Source organism: Aspergillus stella-maris (genome assembly GCF_047715825.1).
Source record: "Aspergillus stella-maris strain CBS 113639 unplaced genomic scaffold BDV14scaffold_3, whole genome shotgun sequence".
Classification (NCBI taxonomy): Eukaryota; Fungi; Ascomycota; class Eurotiomycetes; order Eurotiales; family Aspergillaceae; genus Aspergillus; species Aspergillus stella-maris.
Genome location: NW_027396797.1, coordinates 967,068 through 983,365, shown reverse-complemented (window position 1 = coordinate 983,365; position 16,298 = coordinate 967,068). Strand labels below are relative to the sequence as shown.

Genomic DNA, 16,298 nt, shown 5'->3' with positions numbered 1-16,298 from the left:
CAGAATCTGCTCGTGTTCGCGGACTCAGAAACCATGGCGAAAGACGATCCCCGTTCGGCCGCTGATGAGATCTCTCCAGAGAGAAATGTAGAGGCTCAAAGCACATTTGCAACATCGACGCTGGTGCCAGATCTCGAAAAGAATTCTGGGCCCAAGTCGGCGGCTACCGCAAGCCAGCATAAATCCATCTATGGCTCCGTCATCGATATCTCCTGTTCGAAGACAGGATCCGGTGCTGTCTTTGAGGCCAAGGCTCAGCTTTTGAACCAGGCATTGCTTGATATTGGGATGGGCCGGTATCAGTGGCTCCTGCTTACAATTACCAGTGTCGGATGGTTTCTCGTTAGTGTAGGTTGTCTTTAACCCTTTTACTGATCAATGTTGATTCCGCAGTTCTGGACAGCATCTTTCACCGTCATCAACCCTGCTGCGGCGGATGAAGCACAGTTCTTCTTTTCCGGAGACAAATCGGCGTATCTGCCTCTCAGTTTGTTTGTTGGTTTGACTGCTGGCGCAGCCACATGGCCGTGGATGTCGGATACTCTAGGCCGGAAGTGGATCTTGACCAGCACCATCGTCCTCATGGGTGTGGGCGGGCTAGTAGGTGCTGGAATGCCGTCGTTCACTGGACTCTGTGTCGTCGGCTGCGTCATCGGCATAGCAATTGGAGGTAACCAGATTATCGACGGAATTATTCTTGTCGAAACGCTCCCGGCTTCGCATCAGTTTCTGGTCGCCATGCAAGGGTTGTTCTGGGGTGTCGGGCAATTGGTATCATACGCAATTGGATGGTAAGTCCTGTCAAATGCCGGTCCAGTCAGTACTGACACACCTAGGGCTTTCGTTGCTGAATATACTTGCGGAACTGGACCAGACGCGGTCAGCACCGAACAAGCTTTAGGCGGCCACAGCAAGCGAGCTGGCTCTGGTGGAGGTGATTCTTGTCACTATGTGTCTAACAAGGGGTGGCGCTATTTTTGGTGGACTTGCGGCTGCATCACCCTCTTCCTGTATCTGTGCCGCTTCTTCTTCCTTCTGCGAGAGACACCGAAGCATCTTCTCGCCCGCCGTCGCGATGCCGAGGCCACTCAGAATGTCAAGGATATCGCTGCTTATAACAAGCGCCAAACATGGCTGACAGAGGCATCATTCGCTCGTATCGACTCTACGGTCGATGCGGCCGAGGCATGGGCCCAGCCCCGAGTTCGAGCCGTTGTCTTGTCTTTGGGCGCGGTCGGTTTTCCGGTCCTGCTCCTCCTCTGGGTCGTCACGGGTTTGACCTTTCTCCTGCACAAAACCTACATTAGCAACTATCTCGCCTCTCGCGGAATCTCAGCTGTCACACCTCGAAGTGCAACAACCGATCACCTGTTCAGTCGCTACCTGTACACCGCGATCTGCGCCATCCCTGGTCCGATAGTCGCCGCTCTGCTTATCGAAGTCAGAGGGCTTGGTCGAAAGCGCACGGGGGCACTTATCGCCCTCTTGACCGGTCTCTTCATGTTAATTGCCACACTTGCACGGTCTCAAAATGCGGCGCTTGCCTTCAACTGTATCCTTTCGTTTCTCGAGTTTGCTGGTCTGGCCGTTCTCACCACGTATACGGTTGAGGCGTTCCCGTCGCCTGTGCGCGGTTCAGGGTTCGCAGTTATGGGGTTCTCGTGGGGTCTGTTCGGTCTGGTCGCTCAGATTGTGAATGTACTTGCGGAGAGTAGCGTTGCTGGAGGAGGCCCTGTTTGGTTCTGTGGTGCAGTGTGGATTGTGATGGTCGGGGCTTGGTTGGCTCTTCCTCTGGAGACGCAAAGTCGAGCTGCTGCCTAAAGTCACTGCAGTAGGTTCCTGTCCTTCTCCGTTGGACACTAGATAGTCAGGTGAGCTCATTAGGAGCGACGCTACGTGATTATGTACCTTCTTCGGGAGCTTTCGTCCATGGACCATCTGTCTAACCTCATTCTTTCGTACAGTCTCACTCAATAGTTGGGCAGTCATGTCATCCTATAGTTGTTCGTGCTCATTCACCATTTTCCTACGGACTGGAGGTCTCTGCAGCGTGATCGAGCTGGTTAGAGCCTATCATGCGCCTCTCGGCCATGGACGAGCGATGCGTGAGTAAGACAAGGCATCCAACCAGGAGGCCGATTCTCGCTTGGGATTTTGTCTTTGCATACTTTCTTGAACATGCTGCGCTGTCCGTTGCACCGCCACTGTTACTCTGCCAACCAGTTGCGGTTCATCGATGCGCAAGGCAGACACGATGGGATCCCGCGCCAAAGGCCGAGGAATCTACCTATGAAATCTGTAGCGCATTAAATTAATGCGAATCCCTCTTATACCATCCAGCCTTCTCGGTCTGTCTGAGGCGGCTTTTCTTCACCGCGCTTTCACTTTCTTTTCCCGCTGAGGTCTACATCAAGTCAACATGGCCGATAAAATGGACTTAGGCTGGGATGACATGTCACCAACAAACGAGTATCAGAACACACTCGGATCTGACTTTCCTTCGGACGTGGTCGCTCCCTATTATCATTTTTCCACTCAACCTTCAACGTTACACTCTGCCTCCTTCGTCCAGCCTGCCAGTCTCGCACGGAGCATTTTCTCCTCCGATTATTCGCGGGGCACACCAGCTTCGTCGGTATTCAATGAGGATTTTATATCTCAGATCTCTCAGAATGTCCAGGAAAGAACTGATTCCTTGGAGCTCGATGAACTATATCGACTCCGTAATGTCTTGCAGAGAGCCCTCTCTCAGGTCGATACTCTGATCGCGGCAATGCCCCCAGACGAAGAAGCTCAGCAAACGAATACTGAGCATCTTTATCGATGCCTTCTATGTCCTCCCAAGCCGAATGCTACTTTCATAAATAAAGGCACATTCAAACGGCATATCTCTTCCAAACACTATCCCGAGAAGCTATATCGTTGTCCGCTTGGAGGATGTTCAAACGTGTTTTTCCGGCTGGATAAACTTCGTCTTCATATGCGACAGCTTCACAATCAGCCTCTTATGGAAAGGAAAGACATAGCAGCAATCTCAACAACAAGCGCTTCGCCCAGGACTTGTCCTTTGTGCGGAAGAGCTAAGTCAACCTGGACGGAGGTTCTTAGATTGTATGACGAGATATTGTTTGTTAGCACAAATTGAAGAGGACTCCGACGGGTCATCGAATGCAGACGACCAAGATCCAAGTGAATTTATTGGCGGGCCCAGCATAAATAGAGAACCCCAAAGCGGGTATCAGGATCTCTCTAATGTTGTACCGCCTGCATTTTTCGAGCACGAACACGAGAAAACACCTCAAAACCCCCATGCGCCCCCTCCGTTGCAAGCCCGAGATCCCCAGGAAATCTTTGCCTCTGGCACAGACAACATATCGTCGAGACTATCAAGGCATGGAGCATCCTCAGCAACGACCGCAATCACAACCCCGGAACCTAGCGAGGAGCTATCGATAGACACTGGCATTTCTTCGACGGGAGATCTGGAAGCCATACTTAATCCAGCCTCAAATATTGAATCTCTTTGTACGCTAGAATCGGATACAGCAGGCTTGTGTGGTCTTATGCACATGAACCCCAGAATCACAGCATCGGGTGCTACCTTCTCAGTGGACCTATCATCCTCTATCATAATAGGCTGTCGAGCTGCTTTCCACAACCTACACGATAAGGGCTTGTGTGGGAGAGAGATTCCAATTCTGAGAGAAGATCCCACTCGAACTGGGATAGCAGAGGGTACATATATCACACTCCAGGAGATTGACTCGTTGGCCGAGGGTGTTGCAGACTATCGTCATTCAGGGCTTAACGACTTATCTATCGAGCTGATGCAAAAATTGACGAAAAGGTTTCTTGGTCATGGTACCACGGCCCATTTCTCGTTGCTCAACACCGCAGATGTCTTTTTCTTTCTACGCAAGGTGCTATCAATTGGCATTGTTTCCTTCAGTGGCTCACATGTTTGCCCATTCGACCTCACCTTCTGGGACCAGGAAGTCGCAGGAGTTGATGTGGGCTTTGGGTTCAGCTTTGCTCGCCGGAATCTAGCATGTCTGGATACATTTATTGGTGGTCCAGTGTGGGTCCTCGGCTCCAAAAAACTTGCACTTGAAAATGCCAGATTAATGCTCTCTTTAACGGTCAAAGACCTCCGACTGTTATGGGGCCCGGTGTGGATGATTGGAGGATCTGAGGATGTCGCGCCCGCAATTCGGACAGAAAGGGGCCATGTTGTTCCTGTTTACAGAAAGAAGTCCCTTCCAAGCCAGGTTGACGGCATACCCTGCCACTGGACTGAGGATCTTTCAGGCCACCTTTTACAGGAGAATCTCCAAGCTGACTACATCCAAATCAGTCAGACGTCGAGACTTGTGATAGGGCTAGATGAACAAGAACACAAATCTGGTATCACCGTCAACGCACAATGTCGAGCGGATGCCAAGTATATACAAAAACAACATGCATTTGATCTGCGTTTACCAGGGACATCCAAGGCCCATTATGTTGGAGAGGGCTACGAGATCAGCCTCGGCGGCGGATACAACTTCAACTTGGGGATGGTCAAAAAGTGGAAAAGAATGCCCGCACGCACCCACAAGTCCATGCTCATTTCACACTGCACCGGCCCGGACGCCAAGCTCCTACCGGTACTCAAGATGCGCGTCGGGTTGGAGGTAAGCGGGTGTACTGGGAATAGCCGGCGAATCAGTCTGTGGGATGCTATACAACTATCACGAGTCAGGCGCGCTGCTACCGGCGCTGGCTGTACCCAGGTCTTCTGTGATCATTCTGCTGGTAGCATAGAATGCATCAAGATGTGCTGGGATCGGCAAAGTGTGGCCCACTAGATGACTTGAATAATAAGCCAGAAAGTGGCGCATTCAAAGAAGGAGTGGCCCGACGTGAGGTTATCAACGCTATCCTGGCACTTCAATACACTGGTGTCGACCATGAAAGGTGCTTACAGGCATTTTGGCCTTTCTCTGATTGCCCTCAGGTCTGTTGCATCAAGGTTAACACGCAGATGTGGAAGAACAACTGGTTACGCATGGTCGAAGATACGCCCGTCGTCTCAACTTTTGCTGTCCTCAGTCAACGATGCCTGGGCATGCAGTCTGCTCCGGCTAACATCTGCCTTAGTGTTTGCCATCAAAGGAGTACACAGTCATTGCCGACAGCCCTGGGCACCCGGATATTCATTGAAGGTCTAAAGGAACGAATCAAAAGGGAGATAACTGTCGGAAATCGCATTCGAATCGGCAATACAAGTCTGGAAACTGTCGGCATGGTGGCGGGTGATCCACAGCTGCTGATTGCGGCGGTGAAAAGAGCTCACTTGCCGAGCGTCCTGGACCATTCCATCAGGGCACAAGAGCAGATTCACCAGGATAACCTTGTCGACCATTCATTCATGATGATATCATATTGACTGCAAACGGGCTCGAACCGATACATTCTTTGAGAACATGAAACACTGAAAGTTGTACATGACTGTATGAGTGGTGGTGTGTTACACATTTCCTTTATGAAGTCGGGGTGCATTACTTGCCCTGTGCGGGGCCAGACAATGAGTTAGGGCTCGGACATGGTCCAGAGGTCACTCACCACTTCTGTGACTGACTATATAAGAATACATCCTCTAAAGTGTTCTAGAGCGGAGAGCGGAGGAACTGTCATTCTCTCTCATCTCCATGATCAACCGAGGAAAATAGCGCGGGCTTGATTGGGTTCTTGCCTCGGATTTGGTGAATGACAAAGAGCGGGCGTCAAGATCGTGAATCCTGGGAAGGTCTCGAATTCCAAATCCGAAATTTCTAGCCTGTTGCACCTTCACTTTTAGCTCAAGATGGAGTTTTTTCCCGGAATCTTCTCGCTCTCGTCGACTATTAAAGAAACAAGAATCCCTCGTCTTTTCCCCATCCACCAACAACATCCTCTCTCATCCTTCTCTACCAGGCACCACTGCCTACATCTACCTCCAACTTCTCCCTTCATCTCAGTCTTTCTCTTCCTCAATCGTTTTCGTCGTATCCAACCACCGCCGTCATGAAGTTCTCCGTCCTTCTCCTCCTCTCTGTCATGTCCTCGTCCATGGCCCAGCAGACCATCCCCTCCCTCGACCTCGACGAGATCCACGACGCCGAAACTCTCGATTGGCTCGAAGCAACCTCTAGCATCGAGGCGAACTCTCTCGAAAAGCGCCTAAAGTGGTGCGGCAAGGACAGCCAGTGCGGTAAAGGCAACATCTGCGCCCGCTTCTTCTGCGTCGAGGACCACCCTTCGCTCTACCCCGATACCTACTGCCGCACCAACAAGGACTGCAAGAACAATGGCCGCTGTGTCTTGCACGTCTGTGCACCGCCAAAGGGTACTCCTCCCAAGAACGACAATAACGGCGTCCACTGCTCGGGCAACACCTGCATCGACGACAACCACACCATCGAGGCTGATGATGTCCCCGCTTCCAATGCGGCCTGCAAGACGAATGCCGATTGTGGAAAAAATAGTCGTTGCCTTGCAGGCATATGTTTAGCTGCCAATCGTCGTCTTACTCGTCGTTCTTCTCTCTCCGAGCATGACAAGCTCAACGCCCGGAATGTTGATGGTGGTTCTCTTGATACTCGTCAGCTGATCTGCCACATTGACCAAGAATGCCGTGAGCCTGGACAGCCTGGAGGATATTGCAACCATGGTATATGTGTTGCTGACCCTCCTGTCCGCAATACCGTCCGTGATACCCTCGAATCTCGCCAGCTCGTCTGCCATAATAATCAGGATTGCCGCGAACCAGGCCAGCCTGGAGGGTATTGCTGGAATAGCATTTGTATTGCTGATCCTCCTCGTCAGGTTGGCCCCAATCTCATTGAATAGGTTCTTGAATAGGTCTAAGTGTGATCCGATGATCTGGCGAGTTCGACCATGGTTCTTCATCCATATCGGCCGGCTATGTTTTAGGGTTACGCTTCGAACGTTGAGCGATATCTGACAGGTTAAAATGTGGCGTGCATAGCTTCTTCTAGTTATGTCTAAATGAATTTGATATTGTTTCTCCTCCGACATATATTTCGTCGACGTAGTGCTGTAGCCCTATGAACGATCCTCGCAAATGATAGTTCCGTATTTTTGTGTACCAAGTTCGAGTCAAAACACAGAGCATAAACTATAATATCACAGCTACAGCTTTGAAAGACATATCGACCTGATATTTAACCGACTAGACAACCAAAGCCAACCCTGAAAGCTTCATTGACGTCGCTCGAAAGCGGTGTGATTCTGCCGGGATAGCTTCCCTCCGCGGCTCTCATCGTCTTGTTCCTTCCTCGCTTTCAACAAACATTTTATTCCGTCCATGGTCTATTACCATGTCTCATCACCGACCTGGAGATTCCAGGTACCCGCCTGGGCCGCTGTCCAGGCCATATCCCCGCAGAGACGATCGAGACGGCCGCATGTACGACGACCATTCACCACCGCGGTCTCGCTCACCCGGCGGTATTTACTCCCCGCATAACTTTATAACTCGTTAGCTTGCCAGAACTCACGCTTCGCCAACAGACCCCTCCCGGAACGCACCCCGAGGTCCCGCTGTTGATCGAAGACGCGATTACTCCCGCGATCACGCCGACTCCAAACCCCGCTACCGAAGCCGAGATCGAGATTGGGATCGGGATCGAGACCGCGATGATTTTCGCCGAAGCTCCCGGTCTCCTCCTCGTCGACCGCGCCACGGCTATCGTGATCGCGATCATGAAGATTACCGCTCACGAAGCCGAAGTCGAGGCCGAGATCGAAGCTACAGCCGGAGCCGGAGCCGGAGCCGGAGCCCGCGCCGCGGGAGACCGCAGTATGGGCAGGAGAGCAGAGAGGTGATGATGGATGGATTACCGGTGGACATGGTCGAAGAAGACGTTCGCAACTCTGTCCCGTTTAGTTTGAGTTTGGTTGCAGTTTCTGTAACTTGATGTTTGTCGACAAGTGCTGAAATGGCCAAATGGTATAACAGGTTTCGAAAGAATTGAAGGAATTCTACCATGTTGATGGGTTGGAGGACGTGCGTGTTATACGGGATCGGCAGACGAGTTGGTTATCTGTTCTTGGCTCGGTTTGCTTCAGTTGCTGATTCTTGTTACAGAGGTCTCGCGCCAACTGGGCTTCCTTCGGTTTCAGAGTCTCAGCCACTCTCGTGCGTTCGTCGAACAGAACTTCCCGACGATATACCTCTGCGGACCGAGTGCGCAGGATGACCAAGGGACAAAGGTGCGCATTGCGTACAGTCGAGAAAGAGAGGACCGGGCCAAAGCTCGGGCTGAAGGAGACTGGACTTGCATGATGGTAGGATTTACCTTTTGTATGGCGTGGACGAACTGACAAGCTAGTGCTCTATCGTCAACTATTCAACCCGACACAAGTGTTTCCGATGCCAAGCTCCACGACCAGGTATACTCCTATTTAATGATAGCAGCCAGTTCAGTTATTGATTGAAATAGATGCTGGACCAACAGGCCCTCCGGGTATCGCTGCGTCCCGAGTCGACAACCACGGCGACAATGACGCTGCCACCGAAAATCAACCATCACAATTCCTTTTGTTCCGCGGTCTCGAGACATCGGTCACTGAAGAGCTTCTAGCAAAAGGCGCCGCAAAGCTCTACCGTCCGAATTCCGAAGGAACTCCAGCAACCCAGAAGAAAGGGGCCAAGGTCGCATCGACAACCGGTGATTCTAACCTCGGAGCCCGTGACGGTTCAATTCGACGCGTCCTGCTGGTTCGGGACCGTAAAAGCAACGAAAGCTGGCGATACGGATTCGCAGAGTTTGCTACAATCCAAGACGCCCAAGCCGCCGTTTCACGTCTCCACTCGTTCGAGAAATTCACCATCTCCTCCAGGCCGGTCATGGTCAGCTACATCCACGCAGGTGTTTTCGTGCCGGTCATGAACCCGACTGCCGGCACGGAGAAGTTCACTTTCAGTCCGCTTAGCAACCCAGCCATGAAACTCATGTACTGGGACGAAGACGCCTACGCGAACGAACTCACCGTCTCAACAGAAGAAACCTCACAAATACCCAAACCAGCAGGGCAAATCCAATCAGATCCAAAAGCAAAAGACTCAGCAGCAGCCGAAAAGGCCAAAAAGCGCAAGGCAGACGCTGCGTCTACCGCTTCAGGGACAAAAAAGATGGCCATGCCATCCCACCTACAATTTTGGAGTAACCGCCATGCCGAACTCCACGGGATTAAAAAGGATGCAGACGAAAACAACAAATTAGACCAAGCTGCCGACGCAACCGCTCCACCAAGACAATCCTACGCCGACCCCAATCGTAATTGCTGCTACCTTTGCATGCGGCAGTTCAAGTCAGCGCCAGACGTCAACAGACACGAACGACTAAGCCAGCTTCACCGCGGCAACCTCCAAAAGGATGAGTTGGTCACGAAGGCAACAAATAAACTCATCAAACACGGAATCATCCCTCAACCACCTGAATACCGGGACCGCGCACGTGAACGCCGACAGGCCTTTGGGCGGTCGGGTAAGAATACTGCTTCTAAACCCGCTCCAGCACCAGAGCGCGAACCGTCTCCGCCGCCTGCAGAAACAACGTCCAAGGGTGCTTCGCTGCTTAGCAAGATGGGATGGTCTGCTGGCTCTGGGCTCGGTGCGCAGGGCACGGGTGTGACGGCGCCCATTACGACGGAGGCCTATGCGCAGGGTGTTGGATTAGGCGCTCAGGGCGGCAAATTGGGCGAGGCTAGTGAAGAGGCAGCGAGAAATACGAGGGGGAGGTATGAGGAGTTTTTGGAAAAAACGAGGCAGACTGCTAGAGAGAGGTACGAGTCGATGGGGAAGTAGGCAGCATGGAGTGCAGATTGGAGTGTGTTCATTATGTCCAGCCATTTAGTAAGGTATGGCAACCATATCGTACAATGTATAACACCACCACAGCATAAATCGCTAGCTTCTAGATATGCCCCTCACGTAGCCTTCTCTTCTTTAGACGCATTGATATCAACCAACTTATCCCCCTCAATCCTCTTCCCCAGCGTTTTAACAACCCACTCCTCAACCTCCCTCTCCATCTCCTTATCATCCCCCGTCAAAGCCCCCGCCGCACCGCCCTCAATCTCCGGCCGCCGAACATACCTCCTCAAATCCTCAACCCCATTAATCCCCAACGCCCAAAGCGCACCACCACCCGCAAACATACTAAAACTAAGAACATTGATCGTAGCTAGATGCAGCGCTTCAAAGGCCTCGAAGCCACCGTTTACAGACGGTTTGTGGTATGTCGAGGATGTGTAGTAGGGCGGGATTGAGGCGCGGAAACGCCGCGTCATTGCGCGGCGGGTTGTGAGGATCGACAGGGTGAAGAAGAGCGCGCCGCCGAAGAAGAGTTTTTTGTTTGTTTGGGGGGTCCAGAGTTTTGGAAGGGAGTCGGCGGGGTCGGTTTCTTTTTTTGTGAGGAGGGTGGATTCGGGGGTTGGTTCTTGAGGTTGTTGTTGGGGTTGAGCGGGTGGTTGTGCGGGTGGTGTTGGTGTTGATGCGGAGTCGGAGGGCTTGGACGAGCCGGACCAGAGCCAGGAGAGGACCATCTTGGTGGTATATGCGTCTTCAGATCTAGATTCGACTTTCGTTCGCGACTCGGTCTCGGTTTCTGCTGTCGCTGTAGGGGCGCGTAAAAAGCGGAGGGGGTCAAATCGGTCTATCCAATCTACTTCAAGTGTCAGTGGTAGGGTCAAACTTTCGATAGTCTGGGTTATCACCTCGTGAATGCCGCTCAATGCTGTACAATGGATGGAAACTATGAAGGTTGTGACTCAGGAACAGATTGACAAGCTGACGAGGGACATTTGGATGCGGAGATTTAGGTCACGTGCAGATTACCGGTCGGAGATAGAGCTGTCACGGATTTAAAATCCGATCATTCCTTCCAGAAATAAATGGCCGAACGGCCCCATCGCGCTTTCCTCAAATTGAATTTCGATCCATGTCATAGGGAAAGTGCGATGGGCTCGTTCTCGTACATACCTGCCTCTTTTGTCACTCGGGCTATGTGCGTAGAAATCGTGATATTATACATTATTAAGCTAAATACAGATCATAATCGATGATGCATAAGTCCGGATGTATATACAAGGTGTATCCGCCGTAGTTGCCCTCTAACCCACGCCAATATATCCTCAGGCAGACTCTCCAGTGCGCAGAGACTCTCCAAAGACGGCCGAATGAACCATCCGCCTACCAAAGGCGCTGTCTTCAAGGGCGTCTGATTCGCATCGGACGAAGGATATTCAACCCGCTTATCGGTAATCTGCATTGACCCTGTTTGGCTGCCGAGATAGAACGGTACACTGGCGCAGATATCTGTTGCTAGTTGGCGGATTGTTGTTGCTGTTGCTTCGATTTCAAGCTCACGACTAGGCAAGAGAAGCAAGCAGTGGGTTATGATGTTCTGGATGGTGAGTCTGAATGTGCGGTAATGGTTCCAGGTCTCTGCAACCCAGAGGTCAGAGTAGCAGTCGCATCTGCCTTCGAAAGATCCGGCCTCTCGGACGGACTGCGGGAAGTACGCGGCTGGTACAGAGTCCCAGTGTTTGGGTAGGGACTGAGTCCAGGCGATGAATTGCTGGTCGATGTCTCGAGCCTGTGAGAGGATAGCCTCGACCTCTTCTAGATCTGTCATCTCGACACAGGTAGATAAGTCCATCCAGCGATCCCGCAGCTTCGCCAATGCAGTCGATATCGTCATTAATCGGGAGGAAGCTAGCTCCGGTTTTCCTGGGGCAATCGGCCAATTGTTTGGTGTTCGAACCAAAGGAGAGGGGCTATGGATTGCCGTATATATCTAACGGGTCAGATCAATGTATTCAAATGGATGGAAGCATCTTACAATCTCTCCTTGAATGGCATTAGTGAGTGTATCCGACAAAGGCGAACTGCGTCGTTCAGGGCTACAACTGTTGATCAGTGCAATTGCGCCTTTCAAATGATGCTTTGGCGAAGGCTTGTTCTCTTTGATAGAGATAAATTCCTACTTCATTAGCACATCCCCATATTTTGGGTCGATTTACTCACCTCGAAAAAGTAGAGCAGCATCAAAGTCATAAGGATCTCATCATAGCTTTGCTCGATATCACCCTGTAGTGCCTGCCGAGTCCGAGCAAGAGCTTTCCCAAAGCATTGCTGGGCGAGCTTGAGTAAATCCTCCTGATGCATCCAAGCAGCCACACAAAAGTAAGCCACAGCCAGAGAACTCATGCGCAGATGAGAATCCACCGGAGCAGCCGCATACAGCTGAGGAAGATGCTCCATCGAGCCTGATCGGATCAAAGGATCTCTCGGCGTATACATGTATGAATTGAAGAACACCGCCGTGACCGTATCTTCCATAGGCAGATAAAGCCCATTAGGCACCTGTGGCGCCATAAGATACTCCGCGCTCGGAGAGATCCAGGGAAGAGGAGAAAATTCTGAGCCCGAAGACTCTGGCGTTGATATTGATTCTGCTCCCGAGTTTACGTCGGCTTGCCGGTGCGAATGCACCACGGCCCCAGTCGCAGCCCCAGCCGCATTTCCGCTCTTGCGATCGAATGCCCTCTGAGGTCGCAAGACAACATCCAAAGGGTGCGGATACCCCGGACATTCCCGGCCTGAGCGGACACAGGCTCTGCAATGCGGTCGTGCCTCATCGCACTAGGAATATGGTTAGTCGTGACGAACTATGCAGGAAGCGGAGTGGTTGGGTACCTACTTTGATGCGTCTGGAGCGGCATGTCTGGCAGCCGGTGCTGGGTCGTCCGGGGTAGACCATTCTAACAGGGTTGACGAGTATAGGACAAGAAGCAAAACGTATGGAGCATGTTATAGAGTCCAATGCATGTTTATTTTTTGCTTGCTTGGAGAAGAAAAGAATGACTCGTTCCTCTCCAATTGAGGCAACCGCGTAATCATCACGTGAGTCACGTGTTGGGGGCGGAACGTGACGGGAGCAGCCCTAACAAGCACAGCCTCAAAGACGCGGGATAGGACGGGTAAATGGGGTTTGATAGGGGTGGTGAGCCTCTTAAGGGACGGGAAAGCTCAAAGTATAGATAGGCTCCGGACTCCACGATAGGAAAGAGCGGCTGATAACTACGCGGGTCGCATTTGCCTTCAAGTTCAAACTTATGCTTACTCAATGAGGAAGGGGCGATGGAGCAGAACCTTTGGAGGAAGGCACATTGAGTAGATTGATGTGAATTGTGAAACGAGAACTAGAGCTTCTTTGGGTACTGAAATAACACCATGCTATGCTAGAACAAATGACTCGGCTCGAAGGCCATAAAAAAGAACAGAAAAACGAGATCGGAAACAACAGTCTTCGTAAACATACATCATTATTATGCTCGTCGCGTCAATAGATTCGTAGTTGTAGTCGTATCATAAATTTGTCGTTTGTTGTTGGTCGTCTAAGAAGTATCATTTCATAGATCCCGTCGTAATGAGCATGTCAGCCCGGCCTGGTCGACTAAACCGATCGATGCCCAGATGTTCTGTACCATCGCGTCCGATGTAGATTCCAAAGCCGTACTTGGGGTAGCTCTTCTCACCAGGCGGGGCGATGACTAGTCGAGTGACGAGGTCGGTCTTGCTGCGTGGTTCGCGTAGTATCTTGTCTGAGAGGAGTGGACTCTGATAGAGGAAGCTCATTTGATCGGCAAGGGTGCTGATATCGTGGGGTAGGTGGCGGCGGCGTCCGGGCCAGATAGTGAAGAAGGATACCATGTAAATGGCGCAGAAGACGACAATCGCGTAGAAAGCGGGCATCAGAGATGCGATCTTGATCTCATTTCCGGAGTAGGTGAGCGCGATGAAGACGCCTCCGGCCAGAATTGGAATGGCGCAGGAGACAAGGCTCATAAGTGAGATCCAAGCGACCTTATAGTGATTATTGAACATTGCGGTAAGGGTGACTTGGAATGGGAGGAGAGAAGGATAGGCCAATAGCAGACTCTCATCTGCGGATGCACCATCCGGAGAGGACAGCGTAACGTATGGTTGCAGTACGCGAAAGTAAACGTCAATGTGCTGCCATGCAAGGAAGAGCAGGTTTCCAATCAACGCCGGAATAAAACTGTACACAAAGTTCGAGGCCGAAAACGCGCTTGAGGATGGTCGAGTCGACAAACGAGGCGGGAAGCCTTCTTCGATACCGCCGTGAACAAAGCTGACAACGACGAATGCGATCCAGAGTGCACAGAGAATAACAGTCCATGTGATGACTGCCGTCTTTCTCAAAAACCAAGGAGCCCAGCGGTAACGAACACCTTGTGAGTACAGGTCGGACTCGCCGCCACTTTGTTTCTCTGTGTCGAAAGAGACTTTTGAAAGATGGTCTCGGCGGTTCCTCGCCACATGCAGAGACGGGTTTCCAACAGGAGCGCCATTTTCCCCAATGCCATAGAAAATTTCAGGGTGTCGTCCTTGAGATAGCTTCCAATATCCCAGGCGAAGCGTCCTTTTGCTCAAAAGTTCATCGACATGAACAGCAGTCTCTGTATACTCAAAGTCAGGAAGTACATTGGACCGCTGAATCAGAGTGATCAGGTCGGCAAGGCAAACTGGATCCCACATCAACCCCGACCAGGTACGGAAGAACCGAACCGTCAGGGCGATCAGACCCAGTGCAAGCAGAGCGTACACCGTGACCAACGTCCAGCCGACAGCTGTTACTGCAGCCCAGCGCCAACCTCCTTCGCCATCAATCACATACCACTTGGCCTGGAAGAAGCAGCTCAACAAGGGCACGGCAATAAAGTTGGATAACCAGATCGTGAATAACGAAAATCCCACAAACGCTTCACCATGGATGAAATGGGAGATGTCTGGTAGAAGAAAGTTCTTCGGTACTGTTGGTAGATCCTGCAAGACATTTTTGTATGGGCGTTCAGAGGCCATGATCGCAAACGGCATTATCCGATACACTGCGGCTTGAATGACAAAGGTGATGATTGAGATGATCATCCCTAGCAACTGCGGAAGAAATTGCACGACAAAGTACCGCGAGCCGCCCCGTCCGTCGTAGCCCCAGATTCCTTCGTGATTCTCCGACCAAACGGTGCTAAAGGCGATTCCAGCAATCATCAAAAGAACACAAAGAATGGCTATCGCCAGTGCCCACGGCCGAAGCACAATAGGCACAAAGTTGAGTGGTGGATATATGAGGTTCTCTTCAGGTGCCTCGACCGCAACGAATGCCTCAGGGTCGACCGAAACCTGTTGACTTCGCTCAGGTGGTTGTTGTGGTGCAGGCGTCACGGCACGAACAAAATGGCCCAAGCTACCATCCCAGAGCAGGCTTTCGAGGGGTGTTGATTCGCAATCACTTTCGCTTGAACGCCGCGGAGGCTCATCCTCTCGGTTTGTGAGCTGATTAATGGCAAAGCGAATGTAAGGCGAATCATCCATTCCCGGCGTCGGCTCTCGACCCGCATAGCTATCTCGCACAGGCTGTCCACCCGCCCCATCCATCGATAACCCGAGATGTGCATTTCTGTTCTCCGATGACTGAATGTTGCTATCAATTTGCGTCACAAATGTGTCTCGCGGCTGTTGTCGTAGGGTCGGACTATGCTCTATTCTCGGCATGGAAGGCTGCGAAAGGAGGGTCCTCGAGACGGCGGGCGAGGAATTCCGCGACACGGGATGTGAATTGGGCGTTGCATATCGCATCACAGTGGTTCTACTGCCGCCGCTCGCTGATCGTGATGTGTTCGTCCGGCTCGACAGTGAATAGTAGTCGTCTGATGCAGCGGCGGATTGTTGCGACTCGGTGCGAAGCAGCTGCGGCCTGCTTGCTGCGGGGTTTGTTAGCTCGCCTCATTATACTAGGTACCCATAGCTATATCGCTGAGTGTTATGATGAGGTACTCGGTACTTGTTAATACTTACAGCTGACCGTTCTCAAGCTCACATTCCCGGCAGCTGGAGCTTGAAGCATGGCGGCGGGGTTGGTGCCGGTGGCCGAGGATTGTATGCGAAGCTCACTTGCAGCAATCGATATACATTCCCAGGCGTCAGAGTGCATAAAAATGTGGTTCTGACAGCGAAGTCAAAAGAAAGTGAAAACCTCAAATGTCAATGGGATGGAGAATTTTGGGACGTTTTCTCCAAGTTGGTGCTGGGTACGAAAGGTAGACGGTTGGCTTATGGAGCGTTTGCCAGCCCCCTCCAGAGCCCAGCCACCGACCAAACGAGCCCGACATGAAAACGAGGCGGATTGAAACTAAAGCCACCGAGATCTAAACCGCTGTTTGAT

The 16,298-nt window shown here is 51.6% G+C and overlaps 4 protein-coding genes across 4 annotated transcripts; 3 read left to right on the top strand and 1 right to left on the bottom strand.

The window, feature by feature from the left end:
• Nucleotides 1–7: 7 nt before the first annotated feature.
• On the top strand, nt 8–1,821 carry BDV14DRAFT_209155 (major facilitator superfamily domain-containing protein; the record flags this gene model as incomplete). Its single annotated transcript, XM_073775578.1, has 3 exons — nt 8–348; nt 394–791; nt 837–1,821. The coding sequence occupies exons 1-3, from the start codon at nt 34–36 to the stop codon at nt 1,819–1,821; spliced, it is 1,698 nt and encodes a 565-aa protein (XP_073633122.1). The 5' UTR covers nt 8–33.
• Nucleotides 1,822–5,823: 4,002 nt separating this feature from the next.
• Nucleotides 5,824–7,191, top strand: BDV14DRAFT_70609 (uncharacterized protein). The gene has a single exon (XM_073777327.1). The coding sequence runs from the start codon at nt 6,046–6,048 to the stop codon at nt 6,868–6,870; it is 825 nt and encodes a 274-aa protein (XP_073633121.1). The 5' UTR covers nt 5,824–6,045; the 3' UTR covers nt 6,871–7,191.
• A 138-nt stretch (nt 7,192–7,329) lies between these two features.
• On the top strand, nt 7,330–9,878 carry BDV14DRAFT_164471 (putative G-patch domain protein). Its single transcript, XM_073767187.1, has 5 exons — nt 7,330–7,907; nt 8,003–8,078; nt 8,132–8,331; nt 8,376–8,436; nt 8,487–9,878. The coding sequence occupies exons 1-5, from the start codon at nt 7,869–7,871 to the stop codon at nt 9,851–9,853; spliced, it is 1,743 nt and encodes a 580-aa protein (XP_073633120.1). The 5' UTR covers nt 7,330–7,868; the 3' UTR covers nt 9,854–9,878.
• Nucleotides 9,879–9,975: 97 nt separating this feature from the next.
• Nucleotides 9,976–15,980, bottom strand: BDV14DRAFT_187041 (DUF3433 domain-containing protein; the record flags this gene model as incomplete). Its single annotated transcript, XM_073770906.1, has 6 exons — nt 9,976–10,593; nt 11,166–11,846; nt 11,892–12,032; nt 12,077–12,384; nt 13,540–15,837; nt 15,932–15,980. The coding sequence occupies 6 exons, from the start codon at nt 15,978–15,980 to the stop codon at nt 9,976–9,978; spliced, it is 4,095 nt and encodes a 1,364-aa protein (XP_073633119.1).
• Between the last annotated feature and the right edge of the window lie 318 nt (nt 15,981–16,298).

Bases quoted from the DNA above. Each gene is read 5' to 3' on its own strand.
- BDV14DRAFT_70609 (XM_073777327.1), top strand. From the start codon at position 6,046: ATGAAGTTCTCCGTCCTTCTCCTCCTCTCTGTCATGTCCTCGTCCATG.
- BDV14DRAFT_164471 (XM_073767187.1), top strand. From the start codon at position 7,869: ATGATGGATGGATTACCGGTGGACATGGTCGAAGAAGAC. The intron at 8,079-8,131 runs GTTGGTTATCTG...TTCTTGTTACAG, and splicing joins TATACGGGATCGGCAGACGA to AGGTCTCGCGCCAACTGGGC. The intron at 8,437-8,486 runs GTATACTCCTAT...TGATTGAAATAG, and splicing joins ATGCCAAGCTCCACGACCAG to ATGCTGGACCAACAGGCCCT.